This window comes from Mustelus asterias, chromosome 11 (genome assembly GCF_964213995.1).
Source record: "Mustelus asterias chromosome 11, sMusAst1.hap1.1, whole genome shotgun sequence".
NCBI lineage: Eukaryota > Metazoa > Chordata > Chondrichthyes > Carcharhiniformes > Triakidae > Mustelus > Mustelus asterias.
This window is the reverse complement of record NC_135811.1, coordinates 74,260,849-74,280,623: the sequence shown is the minus strand read 5'-3', so window position 1 is coordinate 74,280,623 and position 19,775 is coordinate 74,260,849. Positions and strand designations below refer to the sequence as shown.

At 44.4% G+C, this 19,775-nt stretch overlaps 1 protein-coding gene across 1 annotated transcript in view; it reads left to right on the top strand.

The window, feature by feature from the left end:
- The window catches only part of wnt9b (wingless-type MMTV integration site family, member 9B), a 44,927-nt gene extending 25,791 nt beyond the window's left edge, over positions 1-19,136 (top strand). The window contains exons 3-4 of the mRNA XM_078224430.1: positions 12,216-12,481; positions 18,305-19,136. Of these exons, the coding sequence (XP_078080556.1) occupies positions 12,216-12,481; positions 18,305-18,778 (740 nt within the window). The 3' untranslated portion in view covers positions 18,779-19,136. The remainder of the gene's footprint in view (positions 1-12,215; positions 12,482-18,304) is intronic.
- The last annotated feature ends 639 nt before the right edge of the window (positions 19,137-19,775 follow it).

Genomic DNA, 19,775 nt, shown 5'->3' with positions numbered 1-19,775 from the left:
CTAATCTCTTAGCAAACAAAAATAAATAAATATTTTGTGCAAAAATCAATCATCCATCAACTCTGGTTTCTTCCCAAAGTTCAGGGATGTGTCGGTTTTGTGGATTCTGTGGAATTTAAAAGAATGAGGAAATTTCCTTAAAATATACAAGATTCTAAAGGGGCTTGACAACATGGATGCTGATAGGTTGTTTCCACTGATCCGGGAATCTAAAACACAGGTGCACTGTCTCAGGATAAGAGATTTAGGACTGAGATGAGGAGAAACTACTTCAGTCAAAGGGTTGTGAATCTTTGGAATCCTCTACTCCAGAGCATTGTGAAAACTCCTTCATTGAATAGATTTAAGTTTAAAGTTTATTTATTAGTGTCACAAGTAGGCTTACATGAACACTGCAATGAAGTTACTGTGAAAATCCCCTGGTGTCTGTTCGGGTACAATGAGGGAGAATTTAGCATGGCCAATGCACCTAACCAGTACATCTTTCAGAGTGCGGGAGGAAACCGGAGCACCCGGAGGGAACCCATACAGACACGGGGAGAATGTGCAGACTCCGCACAGACAGTGACCCAAGCTGGGAATCGAACCCGGGCCCCTGGAACTTTGAGGCAGCTGTGCTAATCACTGTGCCACCGCGCTATCCCCGTGAGCCACCTTGCCGCCTCAGATTTAAGGCTGAGATGGATCAATATTTGATCCCAGAAGGAGTCAAGGAATATGAGGAGTGGGCGGAAAAGTGGAGTTGAAGCCCAACAGCAGCCACAATCATACTGAATGGTGGAGCAGGCTTGGTGGGTTATATGATCTACTCTTGCTCCTATTTCTGGCTGGAACTTTACAGCTGTTCATATCGGCGGGACTGGAAGATCCCCTGCCATGGGTTTCTTGCTGGCGGGAATGGGGAACACTGTTGAAGGTGAAAGGAGCAGAATATTCCACTGCCAACCAATGACTGCCCCCCTTTGCTGCCGCAAAACACGCAGTGTTGAAACCCTGCTCCTTGTGTTGTTGAGGCTCAAGTTGCTAATTTGGAACGATTCCAAAACATGATTCTGATTTTGTTTGAAAATTAGTTTTAGGAAATTCTTTTTGGTGAGTGGTGCGCAGAATATGATTGGATCCTGAATGCTCTAGTCGGGATTGGCTCCTGTAGAGACGGAAGTGTCTGGGGAAAATAATACTTTGGCCATTATAAGCCTCAGCGACTTAAAAGGGTAAGCAGTTTTGGACAGGAATGACTACAGCTGGTATGTCCTTGACAGACCGGTCTGATTATGGAAATCAATCCACTCTGGGATGTGGGACAGGGTCTCTGGCCTTAGGTGGGGTTCCATCAGTGACAGCAGAGCAGACCCTCAACAATCCCCAGGGAAGAATTTCTGCAGCTTATTTGGACATGTGACCATTGGCCATTCTGAAAATCCTTACACAGGTGTGCTTTCCATCAGGGGCGGGGGGGGGGGGGGTCACTGGATAGTGATCAGGTTCAGGAACCCTGTGTGTTTTATTGCCCACTGCATAGCCTGGGGGTGCTGAGGTCAACTGGTACATTCCCACACACCTGGCCGAGATCAGCTACAACTAAGAATGCAATGTGGAACTTCTCTAGGCTGGAGGATACCCCAGCGCTGCAACAGTCAATGCACGTACAGGAGTATTCAACAAGACCCCCAACATGCACTTACAAAGCTCCAGTAAACACAAGTCATTATAATAAAAAAACATTTAAATTTCCAGGTTTGGAGAAGGAGTTCAGGACTAATGGTCAAAGACTGGTCCACCGTCTCCAGATTTTTGGGCACAGTTAAATAGAAGATTGAAAACCTTAAAGGGACATTGTTTCCAGTAACAATTTGCCTTCCTCTCATGTTGATTTTTTGCATCAGTGATAAGTTAAAAAGATTTGACATGGTTATCACTAAATTAGAATTTGCTGAATGATTTTTCGTGAATACAGTGCCATTTTCAAATATAAGAAAGTGAAATTGAACAGAGGGCGGGATTCTCCAGCCGCACTCGCCCCGAAACTGGAAAATCCCACCTGAGGTCAATGGGCCTTTCCATGGTCCGCCCCTCGCCCGCTCTGATTTCTGTGGCGGGCGAAATGGGAAAATTCGCCCCAGTAATTCCGATATTTCCAATTACATAAATGAGTTGAATGTTTGTGTGTCCACTGTGGCTCAGTTAGCAGCACTCGTGCGTCTGAGTCAGAAGGTTTTGGGTTCAAGTCCCACTTAAGCACAAGCGTCAATACAGCATTGCTGAGGAGGGGGTCATCTTTTGGATGAGATCTTTGACCAAAGCTCCGTCTGCCCTTTCCGATGGTTGTCAATGGCCCCGTGGCACTGTTTTTAAGAAGGTCAGGGGAGTTATCCCTTGTGTCCTAGTGAATCATTATACTTAATTAACATCACAAAAACAGATACAGTGGAATCCTGGTGATGTTACCAGACTAGTATTCTAGAGGCCCAGGCTAATCCTTTAAGGGCAAGGGTTCAAATCTCACTGTGGCAGCTGATGGAATTTAAACTCGGTTAATAAAATCTGGAATTTAAAATCTCAGTCACGGTGACCATAAATCTATCATCGATTGTTGTCACAACCCATCTGGTTCACTAATGTCCTTTAGGGAAGGAAATCTGCTGTCCTTACCTGGTCTGGCCTACATGTGACTCCAGAGCCACAGCAATGTGGTTGACTCAATGCTTTCTGAAATGGCCCAGCTAGCAATCCACTCAGTTTAAGGGCAATTAGGGATGGGCAACAAATGCTGGCCTTTCCAGTGCCACCTATATCCCATGAATGAATCAACAAACGAAAATCTGATCACTATCAAATTATTGTTTGTGGGAATTTGCTGTAACAAATTGACTACACTTCGATCGTACAGATACTTCATTGGCTGTAAAACACTTTGCGACGTCCAAGCCTCATTAAAGGTGCGATATAAATGAAAACTGCAGCTGTGAGGAAAGATTGGATATTCTGGGGTTGTTTTTCTTGGAACTGAGGAGGCTGAGGGGGTGATCTGACTTTTTTTTATTCATTCGGGGACATGTGCGTCACTGGCTGTCCAGCATTTATTGCCCATCTGTAGTTGCCCTTGAAACTGAATGGTTTGCTAGGCCAGTTCAGAAAGCAGCTGGGAGTCAACCATGTTTCTGTGGCTCTGGAGTCACGTGTAGGCCAGACCAGGTGAGGACGGCAGATTTCCTTCCCTAAAGGACATTAATGAACTGGATGGGTTTTTCCGACAATTGACAAATACTTCATGGTCATCAGTAGATTCTTTATTCGAGATATTTTTTTTATTGAATTCAAATTCCACCACCTGCCGTGGCGGGATTCAGACCCGGGATCCCAGAACAGTAGCTGAGTTTCTGGATTAATACTCGAGTGAAATACCACAAGGCCATCATCTCCCCAGTTGAACTGCATTAGTTTATGAGGGGCTTAGATAGAGTAGACAGGGATGCTCTGTTTCCCCAAGTGGAGAGGTCAATTCCCAGGGGGCACAGATTCAAGGTGATTGGTAGAAGGATTAGAGCAGACACAAAGAGAAACCTCTTCACCCAAGGGGTGGCAGGTGTTTAGAAGTCACTGCCTGGTTTAGAAGTGGAAGCAGAAACCCTCAATTCATTTAAAAGGTACCTGGACCTGCATCTAAAATGCTGTAACCTGCAAGGCAAAGGCCTGGATGCTGGAAGATGAGATAGGATTTTTTGGCTGGCTGAGTGGCCTCTTTCTGTGCTTCTAAGTCTTGCTTTTGTGTTTTGTGACTGGTGTTCTGTGTGTACACTTTCAATACACTGATGTTAATCAGATGATTATTTCAGAATCATAGCATCATAGAATCCCTACAGTGCAGAAGGAGGCCATTCGGCCCATCGAGCCTGCACCACCAACAACCGTACCCAGGCCCCATCCCCATAACCCCATGTATTTACCTGCCAATCCCCTTGACACTCAAGGACAATTTACCATGGCCGATCAGCCTAACCTGCACATCGTTAGACTATGGGAGGAAACCCATGCAGACACGGGGAGAATGTGTAAACTCCACACAATTGCGTGAGGCCGGAATTGAACCTGGGTCCCTGGCGCTGTGAGGCAGCAGAGCTAACCACTGTGTCACCCTGCTGCCCTGTGGGGATCATTTAAATTGCATCATATTTTTGTCACAAATCTCCTTGAGGTAATATTGCAGTAAAGATTTAAGCAAATATGTGTTCATCTACACAAATATTACGCAAAAGGATGATATTGAGAATGAGTTGATGGTCGATCAGCAACTGACTGCTTGTTTTTTTCAGTATTATCCAATCAACTAGTTCAGGTTTTTTAAAAGTTTATTTATTAGTGTCACAAGTAGGTTTGCACTAACACTGCAATGAAGTTACAGTGAAAATCCCCTAGTCTCCACACTCTAGCACCTGTTCGGGTACACTGAGGGAGAATTTAGCATGGCCAATCAACCTAATTGGCACGTCTTTCAGACTGTGGGAGGACACCGGAGCACCCGGAGGAAACCCACGCAGACATGGGGAGAATGTGCAAACTCCGCACAGACAGTGACCCAAGGCTGAAATTGAACCTGGGTCAGCGGCACTGTGAGGCAGCAGTGCTAACCACCGTGACTTCCTTTTACCTCAACTGAGAGCCACCTCCTCAGTGTGGTTGACAGGGTCCTCAACCATATCTAGTTCATTTCCCAAAATTCTGCTCTGTACTCACCCCATCCCCTCCCTCCCAGAACCCTTTGCCCTCACTTTCCACCCCACCAGCTTTTCGATTCAAAGGATCGGCCTCTGCCATTCCTGCCAAGTCCAGCATGATGCCACCACCAAACACCCCTCCCCTTCTGAAGGAACTATTCCCTCTATGATATGCTGGTCCACTCCTCAGACACCCATAGAACATTGTCCCTTTCCTGCGGCACCTTCCTATGCAATCGCAGGAGGTGTAACTAACGCCTGCCATTTTTACCTCCTCTGCTCTCACTGATCATGGCCCCAGACATGGCCTCCATGTAAAATAGCGATTTACTTGTACATATTTCAATTTACTCGACTGTATTGAACACTGACGATTCCTTGGCGGGGTTGGGCGGGGAGGGGGGGGGGAAGGGGGGGCGCGTGGAGGATGGTGGCTGGGGGGACCCAAATGCAGATTGGGTGACCGTTTTGCGCTCAGTCCGCAAGTTTGACCTGAACTTCCCGTCACTTCCCATTTTAATCCTCCACTTTGCCCTCACACTCACATTTCTGTCCTTGGCCTGCTGCAATGTTCCGGTGAAGCTCAACACAAGCTCGATAAACAGCACCTCATTTACTAATGAGGTGTAAAGCCTTCTGAACTTGACATTCAATTTAACAATCTCCATGAACTCTGTCCCACATTATGGTTTATTTTTGCCACGCGCCGACCTGAATCTTATTTTTCATGTTTTTGCTTATGTAGACAGCTGGTCATTATTCCGCAATTGGTGCTCACTCTGGACAAATGCTTTGGCTGGGATTTTCCTGGATATCAGCGAAGGCCGATGTCGGGTGGGAAAAGGGGTGCTGCCCACAATGGCAGGACATTGAGATAAAAACTTCAAGTGACTGGTCCCACGATGAATCGCTGGGGGTGGGGGGCGTGGGGGGGGGGGGGGGGCATTTGATTTGCCCGTCTCGCCTGCAGCTTAGAAACTCAATAGAGTCATAGAGATTTACAGCATGGAAACAGGCTCTCTATACCAATCTTATCCATGTAACTGTCTAAATGCTTTTTAAAATGTCTATTACTACCTCTGGTAGCTTGTTCCAGACACTCACCAGCCTCTGTGTGAAAAGATTGCACCTCTGGACCCTTTTGTATCTCTTCCCTGTCACCTTAAACCCACGCCCTCTAGTTTGAGTCTCCCTTACTGTTGGGAAAAGATGTTGACCATCTACCTAATCTATGCCCCTCTTTATTTTATAGACTGCTATAAGATCACCCCCAAGTCTCCTATGCTCCAGGGAAAAAAGTCCCAGTCTATCCAGCCTCTCCTTATAACTCAAACCATCAAGTCCCGGTAGCATCCTAGTAAATCTTTTCTGCACTCTTTCTAGTTCAAGAATATCCTTTCTATAATAGGGTGACCAGAACTGTACACAGTATTCCAAATGTGGACTTCCCAATGTCTTGTACAACTTCAACAAGATGTCCCAACTCCTGTATTCAATGTTCTGACCAATGAAACCAAGCATGCTGAATGCTTTCTTCACCACTCTGTCCACCTGTGGCTCCACTTTCAAGGAGCTATGAACCTGTACCCATAGATCTCTTTGTTCTATAACTCCCCTCAATGCTCTACCATTAACTGAGTAAGTCCTGCACTGGCTTGATCTACCAAAATGCATCATCTTGCATTTATCTAAATTAAACTCCATCTGCCATTCATTGGCCCACTGGCCCAATTGATCAAGATCCTGTTGCAATCCGAGATAACCTTCTTCACTGTCCACTAAGACACAAATCTTGGTGTCATCTGCAAACTTACTAACCATGCCTCTTAAATTCTCATCCAAATCATTAATATGAATGACAAATTACAGTGGGCCCAGCACCGACTCCTGAGGCACAGTCAATTGTCAATCGTCCAGGGCGCCATTTTGAAAGGCTGCCCTAGTGCACAGAGAGCAATCTGTGCATCCCCTCCTCCAAGACCACCACCCCCGGCACCTGTCTGGACACTGCCTGGGCGATACCGGGGAAATGCCAGGGCAGTACTAGAGTAGCGCCTGGACAGTGCCTGAAGGTGCTAGGGTAGTTTCCAGTATCTACCCAGGCAGTACCTGTGACATGAGCCTCTGCTCCCAGAGCTCTGTGCTCACCTGAGCACTCCTGGGTGGTTTGCTCGTCAGGTTCATTCCTTCGGAAACTCTTCAAGCTTCACGCCGTTCTGCCATCATGCCGCCATGGATGGAATTTTTTGATGGGGGTGGGTTTGATTCTGGTATATGGACCTGGTAATGTATTTAAACACACCCTATCACTGTTGGGGAAGTGGACAATCGTGTCACGCGTTCACGCTGAAGTAAAACGCGACTGTGCATTTCTCGCGATATTTTCCACTCTCATCACTGAAGCTGCCCAAGGCGAGTGGGAGTGGAAAATCCAGGCCTTTGTTTCTTCACCACAACCATTACCGCTTCCTCTGCCTTTTGTTCCATGGCACCTTTGTCGTTTAATCTCTCCAGCCTTCTATCCTAACCCAGAAATTCCCTTTTTAATTCAATGGCTGAAAATCTAGCACATTTTGACCTTTAGAAGGATGAGGGGAGATCTTATAGAGACATATAAGATAATGAAGGGGCTAGGCAGGGTAGAGGCAGAGAGATTCTTTCCACTTAGAAAGGAAACTAGAACTAGAGGACATAGCCTCAAAATAAGGGGGAGTCAATTTAGAACAGGGTTGAGGAGGAACTTCTTCTCTCAGAGGGTAGTGAATCTCTGGAATTCTCTGCCCACTGAAGCGGTGGAGGCTACCTTGTTAAATATGTTTAAGTCACAGGTAGATCAATCTGTGCATCCCCTCCTCCGAGACCACCACCCCTGGAAATTAAGGGTTATGGGGAGCGGGTGGGTAAGTGGAACTAAACCACTATCAGATCAGCCATGATCTTATTGAATGGCGGGGCAGGCTCGAGGGGCTAGATGGCCTATTCATAAGAACATACTCCTGCTCCTATTTCTTATGTTCTTATGAGAGGGGATCTGATCGAGGTATATAAAATACTCGAAGGGATTGATAAAGTAAATGTAACAAAATGTTTCTCCTTGTGGGGCAATCTAGAACAAGAGGTCACAGGATAGGTTGAGAGGCGGTAGATTTAAAACTGAGATGAGGAGGAGCTACTTCTCGCAGAGGGTGGTGAATTTGTGGAACTCGCTGCCCCATCGCGCGGTGGAGTTTGAATCACTCAATGGTTTCAAGAAGGAGATAGATATATTTCTGATAACAAACGGGTTAGAGAGATATGGAGTACGGTTGTGTAATGGCTTTAATCAGGCAATTGAGCTGGGCCTGTTAGAATATGAACTCCCTGATTAAGGGCAAAATTGATGGACCAATCAGGGAGCCTCTTGCTTTGTACTTAACCAGGCCTGTCAGTTCCTCTGGGACTCCGAGTGTAGGCTGCTAACTGAAAGCACTGTGTATGCTGTTGTCAGACTTGTTAAATAAAGGGATTTTGGTGAAGGGACTTCTGCCTCCGAGGCCAGGGAGAGATCAGCCATGATCTGGTTGAATGGCGGAGCAGGCTCGAAGGGCTGAATTGCCTACTTCTGCTCCTAATTCCTATGTTCCTTCAGTTCTGAAGAAGAGTCACATTTGACTTGAAACATTAACTCTGTTTCCCTCTTCACGGATACTGTCAGACCTGCTGTGTATTTTCAGCACTTGCTGTTTTTATGGCATAGATCCCTGTAAGGGAAAGCTGGAAAAGTAAAGAGGGAGAAAGGAATAGAAAGTTATGGTGGTAGGATGAGATTGAAATAATGTATCATAGAATTCCTACAGCCCTTCGAGTCTGTATTGACTCTCTGAAAGAGCCCCTTACCCAGGCCCTCTCCCCTGCCTTATCCCTGTAACCCCACACATTTATCCTGGATAATCCATCTAATCTACACATTTGGGACACTTAAGGGGCAATTTAGTATGGTCAATCCTTCTAACCTGCACATCTTTGGACTGGGGGAGGAAACCGGAGCATCCAGAGGAAACCCATGCAGACACAGAGAACGTGCAGACTCCGTACAGACAGCCACCCAAGGCTGGAATTGAACTCGGGTTCATTGCACTGTGAGGCAGCAGTGCTAACCACTGTGCTGCCCCTTGGTAGCATAAATCCAGTGACAAACTACCAGACCGTGGGGTCTCTGTGTAGTTTGGACTGTTCAGCAGTGCTTGGCAGAGTGTTCCCTCTGGCTATCTGGTAGTACCTTGTCCATTCAGAGGGCTGGGTCTTATTACCATGCGGTCAACGGTCACTAAACACCTGCATAGTAAACGATCCTAATATTTAATCAAAGCAGAACATGCTGAAAATACAAGCCACACCTGAGAGAGAAACAAGAGATGATGTTTAAAGTTGGTGAGCTTTTGTCAGAAAAGACTGAAGGTTTGAAAAGGTGAAGGGTGAATTTGTTATACAAGATCATAGTGGTAGGCGAATTTTAAATGAATTGTGTTTGCATTTTTTTTTGTGAGCTTGCAACTTTAATTATTGGAGTGTTAGTGTTGCAAGATTATTGAGTGATACTTAATGGTGTAGTATCTTCAAAGATAGGTGACCACCAAGTAGATTAATGAATAAATGGTTTATCAGAGGAAAATAACTATTTACAGAGAGTGATATAAAGATTTCTGTACTCCACAACTCCAGATTCCCAACTCCAGATTCCCAGCAGAAGAAAAACCCACATTCAGCCCCAGGATTCATGCACTCAGCCCCAATTGGCTAAATGGGTCACATGACCCTATGAGAACTCACCCCTTAAAAGGAGCATGCTTCCACGTGGTAATACAATCAATAAGTAACAGTACAATTAGTACATTTTATATATGGGTATGGTTTCGTATTGAGTTTAATACTAAGTTATCAACTGAGGGGTTGTGAATTCAGATGCCACTGAGACAGGCTGGGAAATTGAATCTGATATATTTGGTAATTTTTAGGCCAACGCTGAAAGTGACCATAAAAACTGTTGGATTATTGTAAAAATCCAACTGGTTCATGAATGTTCTTCAGGGAAAGGCATCTGGGTCAAACACAGGCCAAATCAGATTTGGTGACAGTCTAAAAGCAAATTATTGCAAATGCTGGAATCTGAAACCAAAAGAGAAAATGCTGGAAAACCTCAGCAGCTTTGACAAAGGGTCGTCTGGACTCGAAACATCAGCTCTTTCCTCTCCTTACAGATGCTGCCAGACCTGCTGAGATTTTCCAGCATTTTCTCTTTTGGTTTCAGATTCCAGCATCCGCAATAATTTGCTTTTAACTTGTCACCAAATCTGATTTGGCCTGTGTTTGACCCAGGGCTCAGATCATGTCATGTCCTTAAGGAAAAGAATGAAGGCCAAGAAGTCAAATAGTAAAGATTAATTTAGAGAAATCTTGATAATTAAGCCACAACTGTGCAGTCATCATTGCAACTGCAAAGGGAAAAAAAAACACAAAAGCCAGGCTTAGGACTAATTTCAGGAAGTATTTCTTTGTGTAAAGAGTGATTGTAGGTAGAATGGTGTTCTGAATGAGGTTTTTTTTGGATAAAGCACAAGGCAGCTGGATTTTGTAATGGGGAGATTGTAGGTTTCTATGGGTAGATGAGGCATGTTAGATTCAAGAATTCGTCGACACCTCGTGGTAAATCTTTGGTACAAGCATATGCGTTTATTAAGAGTTCTTCCTCTGTGTTTCTTACAAGATGTTCACTATTGTTCTCTCTCTAACAAGTTTTCCTAGACATCATCATAGAAAACACCCATTCACATTCACTGGTTAATTCAACACATCTGCAGAGGTGGCTAATACTAATTAGTTCTGACCTCTGATCATGCCCTGTTCACAAGATAGTGGCCTCTGCCAAGATCACGAGCTGGGAATGTGCACAATACATCTCAGCATGTTGTAACCTTGTAACATGCCCCAGCTGCAAGTGAGACGTGAAACCTCAGCATGATGTATCCCATGAGAAAGTGTTAATGCAAATACACTGTCGAACATGTTACAAAAAGCATCAAGGAAAAATAAAACAGTTGGCTTCCCACAGTTAGTTGGGCTGAATGGCCTCACTCCTCTATACTTAGCCGTGCAATCTTTGTGAACCGAATTTTGAATGCGCAGGACATGTTCAGCTCAAGCTCCCTGTTTGGTAGATTGTATCAAACACCCATCATTCTTCCTGCTCTTTCTAATATCTTCAAAATATGAGTGTAACTGTAAATATCTCTTTCAACAACCCTTTGCATCTGTATTTATTTGCTTTATATCTGTTTACCAAGAGCAGTCCAGCAGCAAATGTTTCTACTCAATGACACCACGGAGGTTCACTCTAATATTTTGAATGGCCAGTGTGATCCGCAGTCTATTATTGATGAGATTATGGAATGGTATTTCTGGTGTCTCTGCATTGGTCTCAGCAATAACAACGTGAATTTATATAATGCTTTTAAATAATAAAATGTCCCAAAGCATTGCACAGATGCGATTTGAGAGACAACTTGACAGGTGACCAAAAAGTTGGTCAAAGTGGTAGGTTTAAAGAGGCATCTTGAAAAATGGTAGACAGTTAGAGAGGGTTCGGGAGGGAATTCTGGAACTTACGAACTGGATTTTTGAAGTCAAGGCTGCCAGTGGTGGAGCAAAGGTAATCAGGAATGTTCGGACCAGATCCTGGTCAGACTATGGTGGTGCAGTGGTTAGCACTGCTGTCTCACAGCACCAGGGACCCGGATTCAATTCTGTGGCCTCAGGTGACTGGCTGTGTGGAGTCTGCATGTTCTCCCCGTGTCTGCGTGGGTTTCCTCCAGGTGCTCCGGTTTCCTCCCGCAGTCCAAGGATGGGCGGGTTAGGTTGATTGGCCCTGCTAAATTGCCCCTTCGCCCGAAATTTTACTGCCCCGCCACCACGGGAATCGGAGCAGGCGAGGGGCGGACCATGGAAAGGTCCATTGGTTTCAGGCAGGATTTTACGGTTTCGGGACAAACAAGGCCATAAAATCCTGCCCTTAGTGTCAGGGGGATTAGCAGGGTAAATAGGTGGGGTTTTGGGGATAGGGCCTGGGTGGGATTGTGGTCGGTGCAGGTTTGATGGGTCAAATGGCCTCCTTCTGCACTGTAGGGATTCTAGAATTAGATGAGTGCAGAATTCTCGAAGGGGTTGAAGGGCTGGAAGGGATTAAATAGATAGGGAAGAGTGGGACCATGGAGGGATCTGAATATGAGGATGAGAATATAGCTGAGGCATTGCTGGATCAGGAGCCAGTATAAGTGAATGATGGGTTGTTTCGAAGCTTCCTCTTGACCAGCAGGTTTGCAGAGTAAAATCTCTCGGTAAATGATGTGGAATTTGTAACAAATTGGATGACTGCAGTTTCTATTGAACCTGTCACACCATGAGCTGAAATATATGAACCTATCCATGCCTTTGCGTCATTTAAACATTTTGTTCCTTGGCTTTCAGGGTTTAAGGAGACTGCATTCCTGTTTGCTATCTCTTCAGCTGGACTCACGCATTCACTGGCCAAGGCCTGTAGCTCAGGTCGCATGGAGCGCTGCACCTGTGATGAGTCGCCAGACCTGGAGAACAAAGAAGCGTGGCAGTGGGGTGGCTGTGGGGACAACCTCAAATACAGCATTAAATTTATCAAGCACTTCCTGGGACAGAGGAAAGCCAGCAAGGACCTGAGAGCAAGGGTCGATATGCACAATACCAATGTGGGCATCAAGGTGAGACATTCCCTCTTTCCTGTGGAGACTGCAAGCACTGTAATACAACTAGTTTGAGACTGCTGCCCCCTTAGAAGCTATCATGTCAACAGTGTTTCTCTTTCTGATCAGGGAGATTGGGCTGGGTAATGTATTTACATATTTACAAAACTCTTTCTGGGAAGTTGCGTGCAGAGTTAAATTTAGCAAGTTATTAATAATAGTGAAAAATAAATTGTATAAAATTCCTGGCTGTCAGTTGGGAAAGCACCTGGGTAATAAAGTTTATTCTACTCTTTCCTTGAGCCATCCCAGTGAGCACTTTCATACCACTTGCCTAAACCCAAACTGGACCAGTTTGCAGCAGTATTTTACTACACTTGCTGTGCTGATTCTCATGCTCTTAAGTTTGTTATGTGAGTCTTCAAGAGTGTATAAAACAGGGCTTAGGGCTGTTCCAAAAGGCAATGACCACTGTTATCCATCTGGCCCAATGTATTACCTTACCATTTCCTCCTATATTAAGCTGCAAGGGGAGGCGATGGCCTGGTAGTATTATCGTTAAACTCAGCTAATGTTCTGGGGACCGGATTCGAATCCTGCCACGACAGAAGGTGGAATTTGAATTCAATAAAAATATCTGGAATTAAGAATCTACTGATGACCATGAAACCATTGTTGATTGTTGGAAAAACCCATCTGGTTCACTAAAGTCCTTTAGGGATGAAAATCTGCCGTCCTTACCTGGTCTGGCCTATGTGTGACTCCAGAGCCACAGCAATGTGGTTGACTCTCAACTGCCCTCCAAGACAAACTAGGGATGAGCAATAAATGTTGGCCAGCCAATGATGCCGACATCCCATGAATGAATTAAAATTAAAGTATTGCCGAGGTCCCCAGTCAATTCCATTTGACAAGAAACTATCAAGTCCTTTCTGAATTTGAATCTGGACGTTACTTACTCTGACCAGTCTGTGCAATAAATTCATCAGTCTCAGTGTGAGGTCATTAATCCTATCCATTCTGAACCCGCCCCTTTCCCCACTCTTCCACTTACATTCAAAAACACAAAGTTTAATTTATACTATTTGTGATCATGTGAACTCCGCTGGTTCTGAGGCACAAGTTCCTTTTATCCTCTCCTTCCATCCCACAGCTGCTGTGCTGTTTGTAGGGTAGCTTTGATAAATTTGTGATGAAGAGCTTTGCAAGTCTATTGGTATTATTGAGGAGTTGGGCACTTGACTTGATTTGATTAATTATTGTCACATGTACTGGGATACAGTGAAAAGTATTGTTTCTTGCACGCTATATAGACAAAACATACCATTCATAGAGTACAAAGCGGAGAAAGAAAAGTATAGGGTGCAACGTACAACGCATTGTTCCATTAAAATGAATGAATGGAGCAATGAGTTGAGCCTGTTGACCTCTGGAATGGAATTCCTGATTTGTGTTGCTGCTATCTGTAGCTCCAATCCACCTGTATGCACTCATAAGACCTTCCGTTCAAACTTCAGACAGGCTGTACTTTAAGGGTGAAACATAATATAGCGTACAAACAGGGTTTCTGATCGATGTAACTTGTTGAAATTGAGGAGCTGCTGCTGTATGAAGAGATGATGGCTTGGAAAAGATTTTCCTGCCCTTCCTTCAAAGCCTCTGTGTGCAGGAGATGCTAGCGCTCAGCTTGCTGTTACCCCCAGGCTGAGATCAGGAATTCACTTGGTGGGGAATTACAAGTGCGAGCCTGCACGGACTTCTTTAATTCTATGTGCCACCGTTTTACTCACAGTGCGCAGCATTAAAAAGTAAAACAGCAAAAGCACTGAAGACAATTGTCAGTAAATCATAGAGAATTCCTCAGATCCTTGCTTGATATTTGCTGCAACTTGAATTATTTGTGCTTAACGCGCACTGCCTTACGAGAAAGCTACGGTTTCGTCAATCAATGCAGCCTCATGGCCAGTTCAAACCTCTACTGTGTACAGGCAGTTTTGTTTTATAAAGGGGAGTAATTTTAAAAAAAGACCAACACCGAGATCTTCTGACTGTAAAGGATTATCAATTCCAGCAAATTTCTCCCAGAGTGAAATAATGCTGTATGAAGTTTGGACAATATGCCCATGAGATGAATCTGTCTGTTAAATTACTGGCAACAGGAATTTCATACCGGAAAATATTAAAAGTTTGTATGCTAATAGTACATTCCAGCCCTGGTTCTTTGTGATTTAATTGCAGCTACCAGGTACCAAGTATTAATATAGTAGGAGTCTGGGAGCAGAGGTTAGCAGGTTAGCTGTCAGTCTGATAAGGAACATTGCCTGAAGTGTATTTACTGACTGATTGCAAAGGACTGCAAATAAGGCATTAGTCAGGATAAAGCATGTTTATGCAAAGAGAGTAAAGCATTACAATGCTTTTAGGAAACTGGAGATGGTCACTTTGAGATCTGAAGCCCCTCTAATCCACCATTGACTGGGATAGGTTTTGCGCGCTGCCTTATCAAAGCTATACCTGTTCAAAGTGGGCTCAGCTAAAATAAAAAACGAGTAAACCTTTTGGAATCCCATGTAAATTATAACTTAGGATGAGGGCTGCTGTAGTCTAATGATTATCACATTTGGTTTTGCGTGCGGAAGGTCCCCAGTTCGAAACCAGGCAGGAACATTTGTATGTGGATTTAATCTCAGAGTGGGGAGAAAGGTCAATGATTCACACTTATACACCCAGAGAGTGGTCAGCTTTGGAATTCGCTAGCACAGAAAGGAGCTGAGGCCAAAACATTGTTTTCAAGAAACAGACATAGAAACATTGAAGCTAGAAGCAGGAGGAGGCCATTCGGCCCTTCAAGCCTACTCTGCCATTCATTTTGATCCTGGCTGATCATCAAAATCAATATCTTGATCCCCCTTTCCACCCCCAAATCCCTTGATCCCTTTAATCCCAAGAACTATATCTAATTTCTTCTTGAAATCACACAACGTTTTGGCCTCAACTACTTTCTGTGGTAGTGAATTCCACACATTCACCACCCTCTGGGTGAAGAAATTTCTCCTCACCTCACTCTTAAAAGGCTTACCCCTCATCTTCAAACCTGTGACCCCTAATTCTGGACTCCTCCACCATTGGGAACATTCTTTCTGAATCTACCCTGTCTAACCCTGTTAGAATTTTATATGTTTCTATGAGATGCCCCCTCATTCTTCTAAACTTGGGGCGAAGGGGATCAAAGGTTATGGGGGGAATGCAGGACCATTGAGTTGGATGATCAGCCATGATCATAATGAATGATGGAGCAGGCTTGAAGGGCCGAATGGTCTTCTCCTGCTCCTATTTTCAATGTTTCTAGAATCTCGAAAGTATCGCTCTGTGCCTTCTAATCAGAGCAAGTTAAAGTCTCTGTTACAGTAGTGCAGAAACGTGTTATAAGTCATTTACATGTTAAAATTAAAAACGCTCAATTATCAGATGCATGGAATTTTCAATGTTACCATGTTAGTTTCTTTGTGGGTGTCTATTGTGTTTTTATCAGGGTGAAGTATATTAATGTTGGACTAGACACTGTCAAGGCCATGATCTTTGAGATCAGATGTACTGTACAACACTGTGTAAACTACTTTACATGTGCTCCCTATAACCCTTCACCATAACCATAACCCTGCATCTCCCCACTGCTTCACCACACCCTTTCCATTTTGCAGACCTATCATCAGGGGACATCTGATTCCCAATTGAAGGCGCGTTGGTTCAAACAAGTGTGATGGCTTAAACTAGGGTTGGAATTGCCCTGATTCAATTTAGTTGATGACCCTTACAGACAAGAGCGAGAATAATTTCATGTGTGCTGGATTCAAACACAGGCCCCCGGGTGATAGGACAGGAACGTTTAACTTGGCTGCATCAATCGAGGCAAATAGCTTCAGGGTTTAGCTCGACTGAATTGGAATTCTTTTCAGTATCCAAGTTTGGTATTGTAATTATGACCCTTGGAAAAAAAAGAGAAAACTGTCTCAAAAACAAGAGGAGACCACACCTTCTCTATTTCAGTCCCGCACATTGTGTGTTAACGCCGCAACATTGTGCTCACATTTCATTATCAGTCTTTATTTGTTCTTCTCCAATTATTGGTTAGGGGAACAAATAATCCTCTGGCTGACAGACACACCCTTATTTCATCAACTATACAAAATCTAATTAAATGTATATTTTCCAATAACTATTCTATAGAAATCCAGAGTATAGATTCATGATCAAGTCGCCATAGTCCCAGATGGCCATAGGCTGTTCTCCCCTTTGAGGGGGAGCGCTGACTGGTGGTAATTTTAACCTCAGGGCGTTCATAAATAACCTCAGCCGGTATGGGAATTGAACCTGCGCTGTTGATGTCTCTCTGTATCATAAACCACATGCCCAGCCAACTGAGCTAGCCAACTCCCCATGATCTGGAATAGCAGTGTGCAGACAAGGAGATAATTTTAACTTTATATAATAATGTAGAATGGATGATCGTGACATTCTGATTATTATTTCCATTAAAGGGGAGAAATGTAAAACAGGATGCCAAGTTGCTGTCATGTGTTCGGCACTATTGCATCAAGTCAACACAACTTCCAAAATGTGTACATTTCTGAAGTGCCATTTTACAAGATGGTTAATTGTCCTGTTGTCATGATATTGTACTGGGTGTGCCCTAAATGTTATATCGTGTAGATAGAAGAAAGAATTGAATGAGGGAAGCCCACCTGACTGACTGAGCTTACCCCTTCATATAGGCCATGGACAGTCTACACTGTCTTCAACTCAGTTAATTTAATCTGTGGGAGGGGAACATTTCCAAAAACACTTCCAAGAACAGGAATTTGGTGAGATTCTTCCCTGGCCCCAATGATGGCCCAGTGATATTCCATGCTAGCTACCTGACAGAATCCAATCCCACCCCGATCAGATTCCATGTCCCAACATATTGGAAAAGCATATATGAAAGGAGCCAATGAGAAATGTTTCTAGTTGCAAAGGTGGCTATTTGTATAAAGTTAGTTAATTAGCGAGGTTGCCATGTTGTTTTGAGCATTCTACTCTCAAAAGAACCCTGATTCATTTCTCGATGCTTTGCCAATAGGAAGGCCTGTTGCCCATCCCGAACTCAGTGGCTTGCTAAACTATTTCGGAAGACAATTAATAGGTAACCACAGTGCTGTCAGTCCACAGTCACCAGACTGATTTCTTTCAGCCAAGGGATGTCGGTGAATTAGATGTAACAGCAATGTGGCTGCGATTGTGTCACCATTACTGATCCTAACTTCTGATTTATTAGTGGAATTTGAATTGCCAGCTGCCATGTCGAGACTTGAACTGATGCCTCTGGATCATTAGTTTAGGATTCTGGATTGAGATTGCAGTAACATAATTCAATACTACAGTTCCCTTAATTCTGGAGTTGCAATGAGGTCTCATAGAATCCTTACAGAACAGAAGGAGGCCATTTGGCCCATCGAGTCTGCACCGACTACAATTCCACCCAGGTCCTATCCCCTTTACCCTGCTAGTATCCCCTTTCACTAAGGGGCAATTTAGCATGGCCAAGCCACATAACCTGCACATTTTTGGAATGTGTGAGGAAACCGGAGCACCCGGAGGAAACCCACGCAGACATGGGGAGAACATGTAAACTCCACACAGACAGTGTCCTGAGGCCAGAATCGAACCCGGGTCCCTGGCACTGTGAGGCAGGAGCTCCTCATACAAATAAATATGGAGCACACAATAGCATAGGGCACTAATGGCTGGCATACAAGATGGTGTTGTATATTTGTCTGCTCACTGTCGTTGTCTCTTTTTCAGGCTGTGAAAAGTGGTTTGAAGACCACGTGTAAATGTCATGGTGTATCTGGGTCCTGTGCCGTTCGAACCTGCTGGAAGCAACTCTCATCTTTTCACGAAACAGGCAAGCTTCTCAAGCTCAAATATGAAACTGCTGTTAGAGTCCACAGCATCACCAATGATGCCACAGGCGAGACCGAACTCATCAGCCCCAAGAAGCACAGTTATACCTTAAAGAATCACATCCCAAGGACTACAGACCTGGTTTACATAGAGGACTCCCCGAATTTCTGTCGACCAAGTAAATACTCGCCTGGCACTGCGGGCAGAGTCTGCTCAAGGGAGACAAACTGTGAAAGTATGTGCTGTGGGCAGGGCTATAACACCCAGAGCCTCTTGGTGCACAGACCCTGCCACTGCCAAGTGCAGTGGTGCTGCTACGTGGAGTGTCAGCAGTGTTCGCAAAGAGAAGAAATTTACACTTGCAAACACTAACAGTAAGAAATGCGACAGCGAAGGAGAGAATAAGAAAATATATCCGTAACTTCAGCTGTGGCTTGTGGTCCATTGTAATTAGAAGACAAAGTTGTGTAAGCCCAGGACAGACACATGGGGCAGCTCAGTGCTAAATCCCGCTGATCCCATTGCTGAAATGGGGTGTGCTTTCAGTTTAGAAAATCTTGGTTCAGAATTTTTTACACAGGTAACTTTATTTGGGAAATCCAGATCTGTCCAAGCTTTAGAGCAGTCAGAAACAGGCTCTGGGATTTCAAGAAGTGTCCAAAGTGAAAGAAGCCACACAAGATCATTTCAGTTCAGTTAAAAAGTGACCAGTAAATAAATAATGACCCACAAAGGTAGTCTGAATGATTGAGCAGGTTCTCTTTGAACGTGTGGGCACAGTGCTGGGGATCGGGGGAACGGCTTGTGATCTTTGGAGCAATCCCATAAGGAGTGCAAACAAAACTTCCTATGGTATAGGGTGTGAGAGGGACTATGCAACTTCCTCTGCCCATCATTGTTCAAAGGAGCCTTCATCTTGCAATCAGATTGATGGAGGTTTGTTGTTTAACGTCTGCGCAGGTTTTGACCCAACATGCCCCCAGGACAGCATTAACCTTTATCTAGGTTTGCCCCTGTCCTTCTTCTCCTGTTCTGCCACTCAGTCACCTGCACAGCTTTCTGTGAATGAAATGCATGCACCGTGACCAATGTTTTCTGAACCACAGATTCCTGGGCAAAATCAGAAATTCACGAGGATGAAATGACTGCACAGTAACAGATCCTCACAAGTCTTTAGAAAAAGAATCATAAGTAAGAAAACGTAGAACAAGATAAGAAAACCTCTGGAGGAAAGCGCCGCCCCCCCCCCCCTCACCTCCCCTCCCCTCCCCTCCCCCCAGAAATCTTACTGTCGCAAGAATCAAAATCTACCTATAAAACTTGTTTGATCCAAATCTTGTTCTTGTGGCAGTACTGCAGTTGTTCTGCC